General features: G+C 40.6%; 1 protein-coding gene across 5 annotated transcripts in view; it reads right to left on the bottom strand.

The window, feature by feature from the left end:
- Positions 1-776: 776 nt before the first annotated feature.
- The window catches only part of NUSAP1 (nucleolar and spindle associated protein 1), a 31,577-nt gene continuing 13,150 nt past the window's right edge, over positions 777-19,203 (bottom strand). The window contains exons 5-12 of one of the 5 annotated variants that reach the window (XR_002830331.1): positions 16,141-16,242; positions 14,912-15,021; positions 10,423-10,610; positions 7,514-7,671; positions 6,600-6,716; positions 6,225-6,309; positions 2,913-3,021; positions 777-1,661 (exon numbers count right to left, since the gene is read on the bottom strand). Coding sequence is in view for 2 of the 5 variants with exons in the window: in XM_006093039.3 (XP_006093101.1) it covers positions 1,568-1,661; positions 2,913-3,021; positions 6,600-6,716; positions 7,514-7,671; positions 10,423-10,610; positions 14,912-15,021; positions 16,141-16,242 (878 nt within the window). In the remaining 3 variants the exon portion in view is untranslated. Of the gene's footprint in view, positions 1,662-2,912; positions 3,022-6,224; positions 6,310-6,598; positions 6,745-7,513; positions 7,672-10,422; positions 10,611-14,911; positions 15,022-16,140; positions 16,243-19,203 lie in introns of those variants that run through there. The other 4 variants (XM_006093039.3, XR_002830332.1, XR_002830333.1 and 1 more) reach the window with 4 other exon arrangements.

Raw genomic sequence — 19,203 nt, 5'->3', positions numbered from 1 at the left:
TGGCTTCTTTTCACTTAGCATAATGTCTTTGAGGTTCATCCATGTTGTAGCATGTTAAAAGTACTTCATTCCACCCTAGCTGGTTTTGCTCAGTGGATAGAGCATCGGCCTGCAGACTGAAGGGTCCCAGGTTCGATTCCAGTCAAGGGCACATGCCCGGGTTGCTGGCTCGATTCCCAGTAGGGGGCATGCAGGAGGCAGCCGATCAATGATTCTTTCTCATTGATGTTTCCCTCTCCCTTCCTCTCTGAAATCAATAAAAATATATATATTTTTAAAAGTACTTCATTCCTTTTTAGTGCATAAGAATCTTTTAAAACCCATTCATCCATTGATGGACAGCTGCACTTTTTGGTTACTTTGAATAATATTGCTATAAATTTGTGTGGACATGTGTTTTCATTTTTCTTGGTGAAATACCTGGGTGTAGAATTGCTGGGTTATATGGTAGACATACATTTAAATTTTTAAAGAAATTACTAAACTGTTTTTCAAGGTGGTGGTATAATTTTACTTTCTCAGCAGCAGTGAATTTGACAGTTACCACAAGGTTTCTTGATTGATCTGATATCTGCCTCTTGATAGCAAAATCTAAGTTTATTAAGTTCCCAGGAATATGTCCTGTTCGATGGGTTCGTATATGTGAAAATACAAAAGAAGGACATGGGCATTTCTTCTTGGGGTGGGAGTGGGTGGTCAGGAGAGGATGCATGAGGAGTACATCTTAGTTGGTCAACTAAATCTTGGAAGCCAATTACATTTACAAAGAATGAATCTACCCGTGAGAGAAAACACTTTATTTATGAAAATCTGAAGCAGTACAAAACTCAGAAGTTCCAGTTAGGTGCAACAAACATGGATATGATGCTAAGAAACTCTAGTTTTTCCATAAGTTGAATAAAATTTAAGTTTGACAGCACAGTAATCCTTAAAGCAACAATCCTGAAATTTCAACATGGCCTTGTATATTGTTAAATAAGCAAGGCTAGAATGAGCTATAGTTTTTGTTTTTAAGAATATGTACATTTGTAATACCTTAACCAGTAAAGAAATTAAAGATAAAAAAAAGAATATATTGAGTGAGATGACAATTACAAGTGAGTTGAACAAAAGGTGTGTAAGCTTGAAGAAAACCACGTGGGTAAAATTTTGATGCCATAACCAATCCATATGGCCCCTTGTTTTATTAAGATGACTAGATTCTTTGAAGGATAAAAAGGGGACTTCTCCCAGCTTACCCTTTCCATAAGTTATTACTGTTCAATTTCTACTAAAGCTTGTGTTATAATAAGCTACCTTTAGGTAAATGCTCTTGCCTAGAAGAGGACTGCAATTCTGTTAATATTAGAGCCAGGAGGGGGGAATTGACATTAAAAATCTAGGTCAAGAATCTATAGGATGGGGAAAAAAAGTATAGGATAGATCTCATTAAAATACTGAGTTGTACAGGGACTTAGGAACAAAGTTAAGAGCAGAAAAAGACCTTTTGACTAAAGGAGGAAGGACAGTATAAGAATATTTACAAAAAAGGTTCAGAATAAAGGAATATTTACAGAATGTTAAACTATTAATCTGCAGCCATAATAAGGCCCCTTCGAGTTCCCAACACCTCTGCTTTCTTCTCCTTTCGTTGTTGCTCATGTTTCTTCCGTTGCTCCTCCCTAAGAGGGACAGGTACACATTAGGCTCTAGTGAAGCTCCACAACAGACCACTTGGAAGCACTTGTTAGACAATGTCCAAACCTAAAAGATGCCTAGCACACTTGTATAAAACAGTTCTAGGCATGCTGCAGTCTGATCTGGTGGTCTGTGATGAAAATCACTGCTGTGTTAAAAGGGCTATAAATCCTAAAGTCAAGCACAGAACTGCAACCAGAAGGTACCCTGGTACCTGAACCCAACCCCTGTAGTTTTAATTGATAAATGTCTATTTCTGGAAGTCAAAGGTCAAGCTCAAAATTACACAGTCTAGTGAAAACATGGAACTAGGAACCACTGACTTAAACCACTATGTTTATATGAAAGGGATGGGGGGGGAGGCAGGGCAGGGTAGGGGAGAGAAGTCCCAGGATCATGTTAATGATCTTAATAGCAAATATAGTCATTAAAGGTTTTGGTGGCAGGTGGATGTAGGCAAGTCAAATGACAGGTAACTCTGTATCAGGAGGGTTTCATGCAGGGAGTCGACTCAACCAGGACCAGCTGCGGCCCAGGGCAAGCTCTGCCTTTAACCTGGTTTTCATACAGATGAAAGCCTCTAAGGACCATCCTGGGTTTTCCCCGTGTAGGGCCTTGAAGCCTAGTTTGCCTGGTTTCCCTGAAAGTAAAAAATTTACATTTATCTGCATAACTAGATGCCCTGGGCACTGGTATCTGGAGGGATATCAGGTGCACAGTTTGGGCAGACAGATCATGTAAAAGCAGTGCTCTGAACCGGAGTCCTCTTGTGAATGTCCCGTAGAGCAGTGATGGCGAACCTTTTGAGCTCGGAGTGTCAGCATTTTGAAAAACCCTAACTTAACTCTGGTGCCGTGTCACATAGAGAAATTTTTTGATATTTGCAACCATAGTAAAACAAAGACTTATATTTTTGATATTTATTTTATATATTTAAATGCCATTTAGCAAAGAAAAATCAACCAAAAAAATGAGTTCGTGTGTCACCTCTGACACGTGTCATAGGTTCGCCATCACTGCTGTAGAGCTTTGGAAATAATGCAGATGCTTGGGCCCCACCTCAAACCTACTGAATTAGAATCCACAATTAGAACTTTTAGAAAGTTCTATATGTGATTCCACTTCTAGCCTCTTAGACACCACTTACTGAAACTCTCTATCCCCCAGAGGTTCTGCTTTTATATACAGTCTTTCAAAATGAAAAGACTTATAGAACTGGATAATGATGTGCTCACCTGGTCTGAAGACGAGGTTGTTTGTAAGTATACTTGTGGAAGCTAACTCTGCTTACATGCTCATTCAGAGACTTATTTTCTTTAGACTGTCCCCATGGTTTCAGTTTTCCTAGTTTAGGACAGAGACAAAGATAAATTAATGAAGACTTTTGTATTTATAGTCTTAAGTTTATTCATCTGTGGCTATTTGCTTGCTGTCAACATTTATACTTTGTTTTAATAGATATTTGCCAGTGTAAGTCTTTTATTAATTTCAATTTCATATTAAGCAGATATAAATTTCAATTTTTCTCTAAATAACGTGTTCTATTTTGTTTTTTATTTATTTCAGAGAGGAAGGGAGAGAGAGAAACATAAATGATGAGAATCACTGATCAGCTGCTTCCTGCATGCCCCCTACTGGGGATAGAGCTCGCAACCCGGGCATGTGCCCTGACCTGGACTCAAACTGTGATCTCCTGGTTCATAGGTAGACGCTCAATTACTGTGCCACACTGGCTGGGCATGTGTTCTATTTGTTAATCCTTGGAAAGCCAAAGAGAAAACCTTAATGTTTTCCTCTCATCAGTGATATTTTTCTCTTTTTCTCCCTTCTTCTCTGAAATCAATAAAAATATATTAATAATAATAAAAAAAGAAAACCTTAACACTAAAAACAAAAAACAACTCCCATTACATAGCACATTAAAAGGAACCATTACAACCAAGCAGTTTATTTCAAGGTTGCATAGATATTATGTTTACCTAGTGGGCCAGTGCATGATCATGCACATTGAAAGGAAATTAATTAGAAGAAATATTTTAATATCACTATTTGCCCTTTCTCTTTAATAGAAGTGTCAACCAAATTCACGATCGACAATGACAGATCGAAACACACGCGTGCGACTGGCACCAGCAAGAGCTTTATATGTATCTCCCATGCAGGAGTCAACTTAGCCTTTTATAGATATAAAATAAACTTGCTTAATTAGACCAGCTTTCTGATTTAGCTAAACTTTTTCCAGCCCAGTGAAGCACCCCAACTTCTCTTTCAGGTAATTGTCAGCAACACAGCAGTAAATATCAACACGAAGCAAATTATTATTGTAGATCACGCAGGGAGAACAAAGGGTAAAATATTTAACTGCAGTAGTGTTTGACTATATTCTGCACAGTGAGAAAACCTGAAGTCATTTTCAGGGTCTACCATTTCTTCTTTTCAGTCAAGTTTCTAAGCTTTCTAAATATTTTTCGGTAGAAAATAGGATTCCACTGAGTCTCCTATCTACCTACTCCAGGACTTCTGTGAGGATCAAATAAGATGAGGCACAGGAAAATGCTTCATGGACATTTGGTTAAAGTGTGAAATATCCCTGTTTGGGGGCAGCATCCGGGAGGCGGTGTGGAGACCTGAGGGCCACCTACGTGGGCGCTGGGTGGGGTTCAGTCCTCGATGGGTTCTCCCAACCATGGCCAGGGGGTCACCCTCTCGGGGTCCCTGGGGCAGCCCCTCCGCGGGAATGGCTTGCTGCGCAGCTTCACCTTCCAGGTCCTGCCTCCGGAGCCCTGAGCACAGCCCAGCGTGACTCAGTGATTGTGGGAAAAAATGCAATAAAATGTGAAATGTGGGCCCTGCGACCATGAAAAAAAAAAAAGTGTGAAATATTTGCACCTGGCTATAAAGCAAATCAGGTTCCTGGGCTGATGAAAATCCAAGGAGGCTAGTTGTCGCTAGGGAGAGGAAGCCAGGCGTTGCTACGTGACGTCATTACCTGGATGGTCGGACAATTAGCATATTAGCCTTATATATATATAAACTAGAGGCCCAATGCACGAAATTCATGCAAGAGTAGGCCTTCCTTCCCCCGGCTGCCGGCACCAGCTTCCATCTGGCACCCGGGACCCAGACTTCCCTTGCAGCCCTGGCTTCATGGTCCAGAAGGAAATCCGGTCTAATTAGCATATAATGCTTTTATTATTATAGATATTAAAGTGGTATTTTTAAAAAGTGGTACTTCACCTGTACAGTTTATTACCGTTTCCTCGTAAATTATATTTGGAATAGAACAAGTGGGAATCTTTTGTTGGCTTTAGAACAAATTCCAGATGTTTAGGTATTGCTTTATTTTTATAGTTTATGACCTATGTCTGAGTACCAGTGATTATCATTTGCATGTTTCCCATTTCATAAAAATGATGTTCACACCCATCATTATCATTTAATCAATAACTATTGAAGTAGTACTTATTTTTCCTTCCATAAAGGAACTAACTGACTTGTCTAGGCTATAAAAATAATAAGCACAGATGAAGCTTTAATCCAGGTTTTCTACCATCAGCTAAAGTTGGTGTCATAGTCATTCCCACAGCAAACACTTTAGAGTTCAACTTGTATGTGCCAGGGACTGTTGTAGGAGCTGGGGACATAAGCAGTGAACCAAGTAGTCAAAATCCTTGCTTTCTTGGGCTTACATGCCAGTGGTAGAAGTAGATGACAGTAAGGGAACATAACATCAGGTGGTGACTCATGCTATGAAGAAATGTGGACCAGGCTAAGGAGTAAAGACTGGGAGGCAGGGAGTGGAGGAAAGGCTGGAATTGGTGATAGCTGAGTGGATGTCCCAGTAAAATGAGGGAGCAAGCTGTGCAAAGGTCTGTGGCAACAATATTCCAGGTGGAGCAGAGGGATACAATGCAAAGACCTGGAGGTGGGAATGAGCTGGGTGTGTCTGAGGAACTGAAACATCAATGTGTTTGTCCCAAAGTCAGGGAAGGAAGGAGGCGGTGACTGAAGTTGGGAAAGAGATGGGAAACCTCAGGAGATTCTGAGCAGGGCAGTGATGTGCTCTGTTTGTTTTTTAGGTTGTGGGGCAAAGAGGCTATTCTAGAAGCCCAGGTAAATGATGATGATGACCTGGACCAAAGGGAGCCACAATGGAGGGGTGAAAGTGGTCTGATTAAAGATTTTTTTCAAAGGTAAAGGTAAAAGGACTAGCTGATGGGCTGGAGATGATGTCTAAGAAAAAGTGAGGAGCCAAGACTCCTAGGTTTCTGCCCCGAAGACTCAGTAGATAACTCAGCAGAAAAAGGTGTCACTGCCACAGATGGGAAAACTTGGGGGGAAAAATGGGTGAGTGAGAGAAGTAGATGCATTTTTACCACAACTAAATAAGATTTATGTTTTCATTATATGTTTCATTGACATTCGTAATTTAAAGATAAACATTACATAAACATGATTATTGTAGGAAGCTTTTTAAAAAAATAATTCCAAAAGCACAAAAGATAGATCACATTAAGTATTGATATATTTTATAGATGTAAGAATACTTTAATATATGCTCAAAGACATCTGGCCAATGAACATCCCAGTTGTTGGACCGGTGGTTCCCAGCAGCCTGGGATCCTTTGATAGCTGTAAAGAAAACATTCATTAACCCACAGGCTCACTTCTAAGTTTCTTGATTTTGGCTGAAATTTTAATTCTTTGTAGTAACATTGATTATAAATTATGTCTTTGTTTATCAAAAATGTAAGTGAATCAGTTATTTAATATTTGCTTAATTGACATTCTTTTTAATCATGAGGAACGGGGGCAGGAATTCTAGGCGGTCAAGTAAGGTTTCCATCTGAGTCACAGCCTCAGTGGGAAATGAGTTGATCTTAGGTCTTTGCGTGTCTTGCACCGCAAAACATCCCACATACCTTTGTGTGGCTCATAGTTGAGGGGACGAGACAAACTTGCTTTGAGATCAAACACTGGTTTCTTGTTGGAGACTGGAGTCTGTGCTGCTTCAGCTGAAAACTTGAATGGGGTAATAACTAAAAAAGCCAACACAAAACCCAAGGGCTTGATTAGAGAAAAAAAAAAAAAACACGTTATAGTTTTTTATTAAAGTATCACTTCTCAATCTTAAAAATATAATCTATGTGAAAAGTCCAAGACAAATGTAAGGTTAAAAGGAGGAGAAAAGAATAACTGAAGAAAGTTAACCACTGAGATCTGTTTCCCGTTAGCTTCTCCCCAAATAGTCTAAACATTACGAGATTTCCTAGGATCAGCTGGGAGTTTAGAATCCTGTTTAAAGAATTTCCCTGATATTATTTACCCTTCTTAAAAATGATATATTACTAATAGTAATATTTTCATTAATACAGACATAAAGCCTGCAAGGAACCTAAATCACATAAATGGAAGAGATTCATGGCTTTGTTTGTTATTAATAACAAGGGTATCTATATGGCTTATTCTGCCTCACCCAGTCCACTAGTCAATAGTGTGGCACTGACTCCATGAACTCTGGGATCCTGTTCGTTTCAGAGTCCTGCAGGCCACTGGAGGCTGTCATGGTCCTCCCCATCCCTGGGTCTGAGAAGGGGCCGAATGCCCTTCAGGGAGGGTCACCATCTTAGGACTCCTCTTGGACGGGATGGAGTCCTCAGGCAGACACTAGTTTTTTGTTAGTGATTCTAGCATGTCCCTCACTCATATACAATGAAAAATACACTATGGGGAAATGTTTGCTTTTGATTTTACAGATATGGAGAGGCTTAAGGAAACAGATAAACTTAATTTCAGAAAATTACATGGCTTAAAGATGAACCAATTCATTTTTTACCTGTAGCAGAATCCCTCTTTGTGGCCTTTAACTTGTTTGTCCCAAGCACAGCCTGGCCTTTTGGGGTATTCCCAGATATGGACACATGTGGAGACTTTCTGGCTGGAGTCTTGGTCAGTGAACGTTTGTATTCATTATCTTTAGTAGCAGCTGAAAACCTAAATAGGACAGTGGATACAAGACATGAGTAATGTTAAGAGTAACTGTGTCAAGCTTATAAACAAAGCCACTTGTCCATCACCAAGCAGTGAAAGGGCCCCCATGCACCAACTTGATCCCCAGGAGGCAGCCGTTCATTTGTGTAAATACTGTTACACAAATGAACCTCCTTTGCACAATAGAGATGCTCTTAAAACACTTATGTTAAAGCAAATCATTTATCAACTTTTGTTATTTATAAAACACTAGAGGCCCAGTGCATGAAATTTGTGCACTGGAAGGGTCCCTAGTGGCTGGCAGCGGCTGGCCAAGTCCTCCCTCCCTTCCCCCAGTCACCTGCCACTGGCCAAGGCCTCTCTCCCTTCCCCCAGCCGGCCCTGTCCCCTGGTTGAAATCCCAGAAGAACTTCCGGTGGAGGGGACAATTTGCATACTACGCTTTTATTATATAGGATGGCTTGTATTCTCTTTTCACCCAGCATTGGCCAATGACAGCATAAGCCAGAGCTCCAAGGAGATGCTTGCAGGCCTCAAGTTACAGATTAGCAGGTACTCGAAGAAGCTTCCCTTATTTCTCCTCTTCCCGATGATGGCAAGTTAGAGGGAATAGAAGATTGCTCTGCCAAATGGGAACAGACCTTACATCTTCCTAAAATAATATTCATTTGAGTGGTACATAAACCCATCTTCTACTCATAGCAAACCGCCACAATGTATTTCATTGATTCTCTGATGCATAGTTTTCCTACATTTTAACATAACTGAAATTGGGATGTGTTTTACAATGATAATATGTCATAGTTGGCAATGACTTTTCTTACTGGTTCATAAAATAATGGTGACTCCTCAGTGTCTTACATTCAATGAATATCTACTAATGACAGATATAAATACATATAGGGTTGGTGATGGGGTGTTAACAGGGGACTTCTGGACTTATAATTTGATGGTGATCCTGAATCAACACCCAAAGACTCTAACAGGAAAACTGGCTGCGCTAGGATAGATGTGAAGTCCAGACTATTCTGTAGATTGCAATGAAACAAAGGCTAGCACCTGACCATGGTGTTCTAATAGCATTAAATACAATCAGAACTGCCAAGTATAGGTACCTCATATTCCAAGCTAACTCATCTAAACCGAAGGGCATTTTTAAGATTTAAAAACTATATTAGTTCTGGCCAGTGGCTCAATTGGTTGGAGCATCATCCTGTAGGTTCGATTGCAGGTTCACTTCGCAGTCAGGGCACATGCCCGGATTGTGGGTTCCATCCTTGGTTGGGGCGAGTACGGGAGGCAACCAATCAATGTTTCTCTCTCACATGTATGTTCTCTTTCCCCCTTCCTTTCTCTCTCTCTAAAAAAAAAAAAATCCATAAACATATCTATAGGTGAGAATAAAAACAATGTCAGATAATTGCACATGTTGGGGATATGTTACCATGCACCAACTCTATTAGATGCTGCAGATGCTCTTAAAAAAGGAGAGAATAAAATTTTGGTATTAAAAGAAAGGATAATGCCCTAACTGGTTTGGTTCAGTGGATAGAATGTCAGCCTGCAGAATGAAGGGTCCCGGGTTTGATTCCAGTCAAGGGCACATGCTGGGGTTGTGGGTTTAATCCCTTGGAGGCAGCCGATCAATGATTCTCTATCATCATTGATGTTTCTCTCTCTCTCTCTCTCTCTCTCTCTCTCTCTTTCTCTCTCTCTCTCCCCCCCTCTCCCTTCCTCTCTGGAATGAAAAAAAAAAAAAAAGCATGAAAATCTTGTTTTTTTTTTTTTTTTAAGAGAGATTGGAAGAGAGAAGGAGAGACAGAGAGAAACACCGATGTGAGAGAGACACATCGATTGGTTGCCTCCCTCATGCCCCTGACCAGGGCTGGGGAACCTGCAACCCAGGTATGTGCCCTTGACCGGAATAGAACCTGGGACCCTTCAGTCCACAGGCTGATGCTCTATCCACTGAGCCAAACCCGCTAGGGCAAGCATGAAAATCTTCATCTGTACGTACAGTAGTAGTTGAGGGGCATCCTGATGTCAGGAAACGTACAAGCAAACAAAACAGGGATCAGTGGGCATGAGATAGCTATCATACTGCAATGCCCAATGGGTTAGAGTATTTCTACTTTAGGACAAGTCCATTTTTTAATTCACTGCATTGAGAGATTTTTCTATAGGAATTTAGCTGCAACTGTGTGTTCAAGTCAATAAAAAAATTTCTCTTTACACATATTTGCAAGTGTAGATTAAAATGAAAAATATTCATATATATCTTATTTTCTATCTTTACTTATACTAGTAAATCAAATGTGAGCTTAGGTAAGTTGCCTAAACAAGGAAACGAAATACAAATTTAAAGAAAAATATTAGGACTTATAAAAAAGCCATTTGCTGATCCTTCTCTCTGTTCTGATCCTCTTTCTCATTTTTTTTTTTTTATTCTTCACCTGAAGATATATGGGTCCATTGATTTTAGAGAGGGGAGGGGAGGGGAGGGGAGGGAAGAGAGAGAGAGAGAGAGAGAGAGAAACAAACATCGATCTGTTGCCTCCGGCATGTGCCCTGACTGGGAATTGAACACGCAATCTTTTTTAGTGTAGGGGAAAACACTCCAATGAACTGAACCAACTGGCCAGGGTTTGTTCTTTTTTTATCAACATGAAAACATTTGATGTAGTCCACCTGAAATGTATTAGAAGCTATAAAGTTTTGAGACCTTGTCCTCCGTCACATTTTGGAGTTCTTTACCTGACATTCATTTTAGTTGCTGAGAGAGTGGAACGCTTGACCGACCCCTTCATATACAAGGTGCTCAGATCTGCAGCACCCTGGGCCGGGCCTGGTGAGCGCTGCTGGCTTGAGGGAGTACAAGCCATAGAAAATCTTCTTTGGAGACCCACTGGAGTTGCCACCACTTCCTTAGTTATGGAACGCTTCTGAGAAAGGAAAATACATTATTAAAGCTGGACCTCGCCCTGACTGGTTTGGCTCAGTGGACAGAGCATCAGCCTGCGGACTGAAGGGTCCCAGGTTCAATTCCGATCAAGGGCACGTCCCCAGTAGGGGTGTGCAGGACGCAGCTGATCGGTGTTTCTCTCTCATCGATGTTTCTAACTCTCTATCCCTCTCCCTTCCTCTCTGTAAAAAATCAATAAAATATATATTAAAAAAAAAGCTTGACCTCTTGGACAGTATTGTGACCTTGGCAAAGTGCAGAAGAGCGCTCCCATTTATTTCCCCCCCCCCACCCCTTTCATCTCCCGCCCCCGTCATCCCCACTTTGCAACCCAGCGATCATCCCTTCCTTCTGCATTACTTCATCCTATCCTACCTGCCTGGCTTGCTGGGCAGTTTCCTATACCTGTGTTGCTATGGTGACGGATTTAATAGTAACTTCTGGTTGTGCTGAGTAAGGTGTTACAGAAAGCCCTTCCCAAGTCCCCAGGTATTTTCTAACTAGAGAAAGAATGTGGCTTAAACAGACTCTGTGGCCAGAAAGAAAGAATAAATAGGTTCTCTTGGGCATATGGTAACTTTGAGAGCATGATATGGAGTTTATTAAATACTAACTCAAAGAATTTATTACATAATTAGTATGTAGAATCTATAAGTAATTTCACCCCTACTTCTCCCACCCTCCATAATGTTTTTTATAGGTTTTTATTGATTTCAGAGAGAAGGGAGAGAGAGATAAAAACATCAATGATAAGAATCACTGATTGGGTGCTTCCTGCATGCCTCCTACTGGAGATTGAGCCTATAACCTGGGCATGTGCCCTGACCAGGAATCAAACTATTACCTCCTGGTTCATGGGTTGATGCTCAACCACTGAGTCGCACCAGCCAAGCAGCAATAAAAATCTTGTTTTAACAAAGCAAATAACTCAATCATATCATACACAAAAATAAAAACATGGGATTAAACATAGGGAAAAAATAACAAAACAGTAAATATAAATGTAAGAGCACATTTTTATGATCCTGGGACAGGTAGTGCATGAAAACAACTCAGAGCCTTAAAATGAAAAGTTGGATAGATTTAACTAAAAATAAAACAAAAACACCTTCCACACGGTAAAATACACTATTAATATAGTGAAAAGATAAACTGTGGGTAAATATTTATAACATATAATATATATCATTAAATAGATTAATGGCTCATAAATATGCAAAAAATTTAAATAAGCAAATTCAAAGAAAAACAGCCAATTATAACATACTAGAGGCCTGGTGCACGAAATTCCTGCATGGGAGGGGGAGGGTGTCCCTCACCCCAGCCTGCACCCTTTCGCAATCCAGGACCCCAAGGGTACGGTCCCTAGGCCTGGCCTATTAGGGCTTTCCTTCTCCTGGCTGCCAGCAGCTGGCCCTGCCCCCACTGCTGCCACTGCACCTGTTTGCCATCAGTGCGGTGCTGTACCCCCCCCTCACACCCCCCACCACAGGTTGCCTCCCTGTGCAGGCCACAGGTGTGGGTATGATCGCTTGGCTGGCCTGGGCCTCTGCAGGGCGATTGCTGGCCGGCCCTGCACACCTGCCACAGCGTTGCAGGCCGGTGGCCTGGGCCTCTCTCGGTGAGGCGATAGATCACAGGGCCCCCAGATCGCCCACAGAGGGAGGCCCCGCCCACCCAGCCTAGGCTCTGAGGCTGGGGCTCCACAATCAATCACCGCACAGAAGGTTGCCTGGGCTTCCCTCTGTAGTCTGATGGCGGGGCCATCCGATCAATCACATCACACCTGCCTTGGCTGGCCTGTGTGTGTCATAGCATGGTCATCCGGAAGGCCGTCTGAACGGTCATTCTGCTGTTCAGTCGATTTGCATATTACGTTTTTATTGTAACTAGAGGCCTGGTGCATGAAATTCATGCGGGGGGGGGGGGGGGTAGTCCCTCTGCCTGGCATGCACCCTCTCCAATCTGGGAACCCTTGGGGGCAGTTGGACATCCCTCTTGCAATCCGGGACCGCTGGCTCCTAACCGCTCACCTGCCTGTCTGCCTGATCGCTCCTAACTACTCTGCTTGTCTGCCTGATGCCCCTAACTGCCCTCCCCTGCCTGCCTGATCACCCTTAACTGCCCTCCCCTGCCAGCTGATCACCCCTAACAGCCTCTGCCTTGGCCCCCACCACCATGGCTTTGTCCGGAAGGACGTCCAGATGGATGTTCAGAAGATATCTGGTCTAATTAGCATATTACCCTTTTATTAGTATAGAAGGTATATAACAAACATGTAACAGAATGATCAGAGAAATTCAATTGGGATATTTTTCATATTATCAAAGGTTTTAAAAATTTTTCATTACTACAGTTAACAAAGTAAACAGGTATCTCAGGGCACAAGTTTTCTGATCTTTGCAGAGGGCCATTTGGCAACCAAATCAAATAGGTGTCCCTTGTCTAATCATGAAAGTCAAGGAAAGATTGGTCACAGCTAGGATGATTCTTTCTAGGATCTTTGCTCATTTATTACTGTCACTACCTAGATGACTAATCCCCAAACTTCATATCAGCTATATCAAAGTCATGTAATTATTTTTATTCTCTGGTCTCCAAATAGGTCATACTAAATAACCTATCTGATAGGCCAATTCCTTAAATCATGGGGGTAAGGAAGGATTTTAGAAGTAAACTCACTCAGATGGGGCTATCACTAAAAAATAAGATACTCATTTATATTCAACTGTGAATGTAGTGATGGCCCTTGCTAATATTTATGAAAGTATTGCGGACACTCTAAATATCTCCTCTCTGGATTCTCCACCCACATTGTTGAGCGGTATAAAGGAATGGAGATGTTTAATGCCATGACTTGGCTTTGTCACTGTTTCCTTGAAGGCTGATAAACAGTGTCTTCGACTGTATGACAGTGGTTTTATGAATCTTTTTCAAATGAATGTTTATTACCCAAGATTAAACTTCTCATGAAGAAGCTTATGGGAGCCCTGACCGGTTTGGCTCAGTGGATAGAGCGTCGGCCTGCGGACTGGAGGGTCCCAGGTTTGATTCCAGTCAAGGGCATGTACCTTGGTTGTAAGCACATCTCCAGTAGGAGGTGTGCAGGAGGCAGCTGATCAGTGGTTCTCTCTCATCGATGTTTCTAACTCTCTATTCCTCTCCCTTCCTCTCTGTAAAAAATCAATAAAATATATTTCTTTTAAAAAAGAAGCTTATGGGATTTGTGTGTTTGTGTGTCTGTATGTGTATGTGTGTGTGTGTTACTATTTAGAATTTATCACCCAGTGCATTTCCCTGTTGGCAGAAAACTAAAAACTCAACCAAGTGACTGATATAATAGACAATGTACCTGCTAACAGTGTTCATTTCCTGCCCTATTTATTTATTTATTTATTTAATATATATTTTTATTGATTTCAGAAAGGGAGTGGGAGAGATAGAAACATCAATGATGAGAGAGAATCATTGGTGCCTCCTACACACCTCCTACTGGGGATCGAGCCTGCAACCCAAGCCCAAAACCTGGGCATCTGCCCTTGATCAAAATGGAACCCAGGACTCTTCAGTCCATAGGCCGATGCTCTATCCACTGAGCCAAACTGGCTAGGGCTTCTGCCCTTTTTAAATCAACTTTACACTGTTTTGTGTTGTAATACCACAAACTGCCTCAAATACTTTTGAAGAAATAACGCAGGTGGTTAAGTATTATTAAAAATTCTAAAATAAATGTTTCCCTAGCCTCCTTTGGACACCAGATACCATGTAAAATAATAGCATCAACTTCCGAGGACGTTATCAGCTCCCCACTCCAGTAACTCAACTGTGGAGCTTGACTTGATCACCTTTTCTTACTTGAAGGGGCCCTGAGTCCAGTAGGACCTGGACTGAAGGTCCAGTGGGGGGCTCAGTAATCACTGAGAGCCTTTAAGTTAGCCACTGCTAGTCACCCTTTCTCCTTTAGGTAAGAGACAGGGAAGGAAGATGGCTTCGGCTATAATTATAGCAGTCCACCCTCAACAAAGGGGATAGGCACAATGTCTGAATGTGGGAAACAGAATAACTTATTTCCACTTTGGAATTCATTCTGTATAGTGAGGACTGTTTATCTGAAGGGTTTTGAAAATTCTCATGGTAGGGGAAAGCAATTTAAGATAATAAAGATGCATTAAACTCAAATCCATTCCATGAATCCATCGAAAGCTGGCTATATTAACCATGCTGTATATACGGTACCAAGATTAAAACCAAGTATTTTAGTCCCATTAAGAACATAATTACCTTCAGTTCATTAAGTGAATTGTGTTGTTCAAAATTTTTCTTTTTTCTCTTAATATATTGATCAATGGACTCCATTTCCTTAAAATGGGCCTCATGAAGCTTCTTAAAGTCTAGAACATTCCACAAAATATGAAAATTAATAACAAAATCCATTTATTTACCTTCCCTTAGTTTTCCTATAAACACTTATTCTCTCCTCTGCATTCCTAACATTCAGTTTCAGTATCATCTTTGTCAAAACTTTAATTTGAAACATTTAGAACATTTAGTTTTTGGAAACTCAGTGCACATCTATCTTAAAAACAATTCAATATTCACCATCTCTCCATTGTGCGACTGCTAATTGACATCTTGATTTTGTCTAGGGGATAAGAAAAGAATAACATATTTGTCCTCTCCCCCTCACCAATTAATCAAATGGCCTTATTTTAATCATAAATTTGATGTTTTACAATGCTTAGAAAACGCTATGCCAAGCATTGGCACACTTTTTCTGTAAAGTGCAGACAGGAAATAGGCTTTGTGACCACAAATGATATGGTCTATCTGATTTTCTTCTTTTTTTCATAGAACCCTTTTTAAGTGTAAAAGTCATTCTTAGCTCAAGGGCTAGAATACAGGCCAAGGCGAGCAGTAGTCTGCTGACCCCTCTTCTGTACTATTCTAAGTATATATTCTAAATATATATTCTGAGTAAGAAATAGGGAAGAAGAATTACATGCCCCAAAATGAGTCCCTTAGACTAGCGGTTGCCAACCAGTGGTCCGTGAGGTCTGAAAGGTTGGTGACCACTGGTTTAAGGAAACCTTTGGAGCAGCGATCGCCAACCGGTGGTCCACGGACCACTGGTTGCCCATGAGGTCCAAAAGGTTGGCGACCGCCGCCTTGGACTTTTTTTTTAAGTAATTTATTATGAAGTGGACACTATGCCAAGTACTTTACAGACATCCATTCTCTGATATTTAGTGAATACCTGCTACATGTTAGTTACTATGCTAGGTAATCAGAAGTGGAAAATAGACTCAATTAATCTATATATCAACCTGATGAAATAGGCAGTACAACTATTGTAACGTTCAACTGAAGAAGTGATTTACTGAGGATAAATAAGCTGCCCAAAGTCTCCCAGCTAGAAAGTGGGAGAACGCAGATGCCAGCCCCAGTTCCGGCATCCCAGCTTTTAGCTGTGACAGTACACTGACTCTCCAACACCAGCCTGCAAAACTTACTTGGAGTAGTAGTTGCAATTCTTTTATTTTTTCCAGATTTAGAAAACCCATCTGTGTAGACAGACTTCTTTCTTTCTGAAGGTACCTTTGAATCTTCATTACCTGAATACAAAGATACAGAACCAATGAAAAGACTTTAACAAATGTCACGAGAATATTCATGTGATAGGCTCTGCCAAGGTGGTGGGAGAAATGGCACACGAGGAGCACGACTGACTTACAGCATCACTAACATTGAGCTCATATGCCTAAACTAGGCAGAAATTTTGCTTCCTATATAGAAGTTGTATCAAAAATTTAAAAACACTTTTCCATAACTTTGCTATAAACATGTTATTATAACTAGAATGATAAAAAGCACACAACCGCCCTAACCGGTTTGGCTCAGTGGATAGAGCGTCGGCCTGCAGACTGAAGGGTCCCAGGTCCAGTCAAGGGCATGTATCTTGGTTGCGGGCACATCCCCAGTAGGGCGTGTGCAGGAGGCAGCTGATCAATGTTTCTCTCTCATCGATGTTCCTAACTCTCTATCCCTCTCCCTTCCTCTCTGTAAAAAATCAATAAAATATATTTAAAAAACAAAAACACACAACCCCACCAGCCTAAGACACATCATTAGCATTCTGGCATGTTTCCTTGGGTCCTTTGCTTCTGTACAGGAACATCTCTGAGATACTGAGGGTTCTGTTCCAGACCACTGCAATAAAGCAAGCAGTAATTTTTTGCCTTGAATTTGTAAAAAAATTGCAACATCTGTAGAGGCAATAAAGCAAAGCACAATAAAGATAGGTATGCCTATACTTGTTTCGTTTTTGTTCTTTAAATTCACTTGAAATCATGAAGTATACAAGGTCTACTATTTTCCCCACTAATAATCATTTTTCAGCTTGAGGTAATCTAAAAATATGTAAATGAAATTTCAAGTAATACTACTTATAAAGTCATCATCTTTCAGGTTCCCTAATGTATCCATTAAACAAGGCAAAGAATATTCCATAGAGCAGTTGGGGCTCCAGGGGCTTCTGCTTGGACCCTGGCTCTAAAGCCAGAGAGAGCCGGCTGGAGTGGCTCAGTTGGTGAGACCGTCGTCTCGTACACCAAAAATTTGTGGTCAGGAAACATACCTGGGTTGCAGGTTCAATCCCTGGTTGGGGAATGTACAGAAGGCAACCAATTGATGTTTTTCTCTCTCTCCCTGCCATTCTTTAAGCATGTCCTTGGGTGAGGATTAAAAACAAAACAAAACAAAAAACAGAGAAAAATTCTGTGAAAAACAGGATATTTAGAGTCAGGGTCACTCCTCACAAGGTATTTATTAATTACAAATGGAAAAATAGTAACTTTACAGGGAAGCAGTGTAGCAGATACCACCATCACCCGGTGATAGAACTTAACATGACTAGTGACAGGACAAACCAACACCTGTGCCTTCTGGGGTGAAAGACACATCCCTCGGCCAAAAGTGCATGATCTGAATCTAATCATCAGCACATTAGACAAACCAAGTCAGAGGATCCCCCCAAAAAACCTGCCTATACTAAAAAATGTCTACATCCGGAAAGACAAAGGAAGACTGAGAAACTATTCCAGATTAAAGTAGGCTAAAGAAACATGACAATGAAATGCAAAGGATGAGCTGAGATTTCCTGTTTTGAGATAACTGATGGAATTATTGGAATATGTGGATAGAATTATTGGGATAATAAGTTTCTAACACAAAAATGAGTGGCTTTTTAAGAAAATTTATTTAATATTTGACTTATACAAGGCAGCTGGATTCTCTTACCTACTTCTGTAGATAATATGTTACATATTTTGGTTGATATATATAATGAAAAGAAATCTTGCCACACACAGATGTGTGATTGAAAGGGAAGAGTATTTTAATAACCTTTTCAGATAATTGTGATATTCTTTTTTGATACTATACCATAACTTGACAAGTAGTGGTGTCCTAAATGTTAGTTGCAACATGGAATATGAAGCCAAGTCAATGAACCTTTTGTACTCTGTACATTTGTGAGAGGAAGTCCCTGTGTTTTGAGAAACACACACTGAAGTATTTAGGGCAGTGGTTCCCAAGCTTTTTTTGGCTATGTCCCACCTAAGCATCTCTAAAATCCTGATGCCGCACCCCCCAACTCCATGACATATAATTCTTATTATTCAAAAAGTGAACTCCTACTCATATGGAGGAAGCCTAAAAGGCCATTAACTTGTTCTAAACAAGCTTCCAAAGAACATGGCATCCATGAAAGAAAAAAATAAAAGAATGAAAGGACAGTTGAAGTACTGAGGAAGAAATCACTAAGAAATTGTTTAAAAAAATATGAAATCATATAAAAAATAGCAAATAAAGTTTCAAAACATATAATAGAGAACTGAAATGCATAAATGTGTCACAATATAGATTTATACTAGTGGCCCAGTGCACAAAATTCATACACATTAAAAGAGAATTAATTAGAGGAAATATTTTAAAATTGCTATTTACCCTTTCTCTATAATAGAAGTGTCCAGCCGGCCCCACCCCCATTGGACAACATCAAGACCCGGCCGGGCCCACCACTGTCAAGCCCACCGGATGGGGGAAACAGCCTCACATCCTGGTGCCCAAGGGCGCGGCTTCAGGTATCCTGGCCCTAGAGCCACGCAGTCTCAGGTCCCTGCTGATCGTTTGTTATGGTGTCACAGTGTGACTACTATTTGCATATTAGCTCTTTATTATATAGGATACTGTATATGAGGCCCCTAGAACCATAATGCAAAAAATTCATTAATAACTCATTCTCAAATTGTCCCCGCTTAAAAATCTTAAAAATCAAATTGCCCCCCTTTGGGGCATGTGCCTCAGGTTGGGAACCACCAATTTAGGGTAAAAGAGCACATATCTGCAGCTTACTCTCAAACAGTTCAGGAAAAAAATGTATACCACACATATATGTATATATACACACATATATTTATGTATATACATATATACATTTATATATATACACATATATTTATGTATATACATATATGTATGTATATACATAAATACATAAATATAAACAGAGAGGA

This window comes from Myotis lucifugus, unplaced genomic scaffold (genome assembly GCF_000147115.1).
Source record: "Myotis lucifugus unplaced genomic scaffold, Myoluc2.0 scaffold_109, whole genome shotgun sequence".
NCBI lineage: Eukaryota > Metazoa > Chordata > Mammalia > Chiroptera > Vespertilionidae > Myotis > Myotis lucifugus.
The sequence above is the reverse complement of the archived record's forward strand: the minus strand, read 5'-3'. Positions and strand labels throughout refer to the sequence as shown.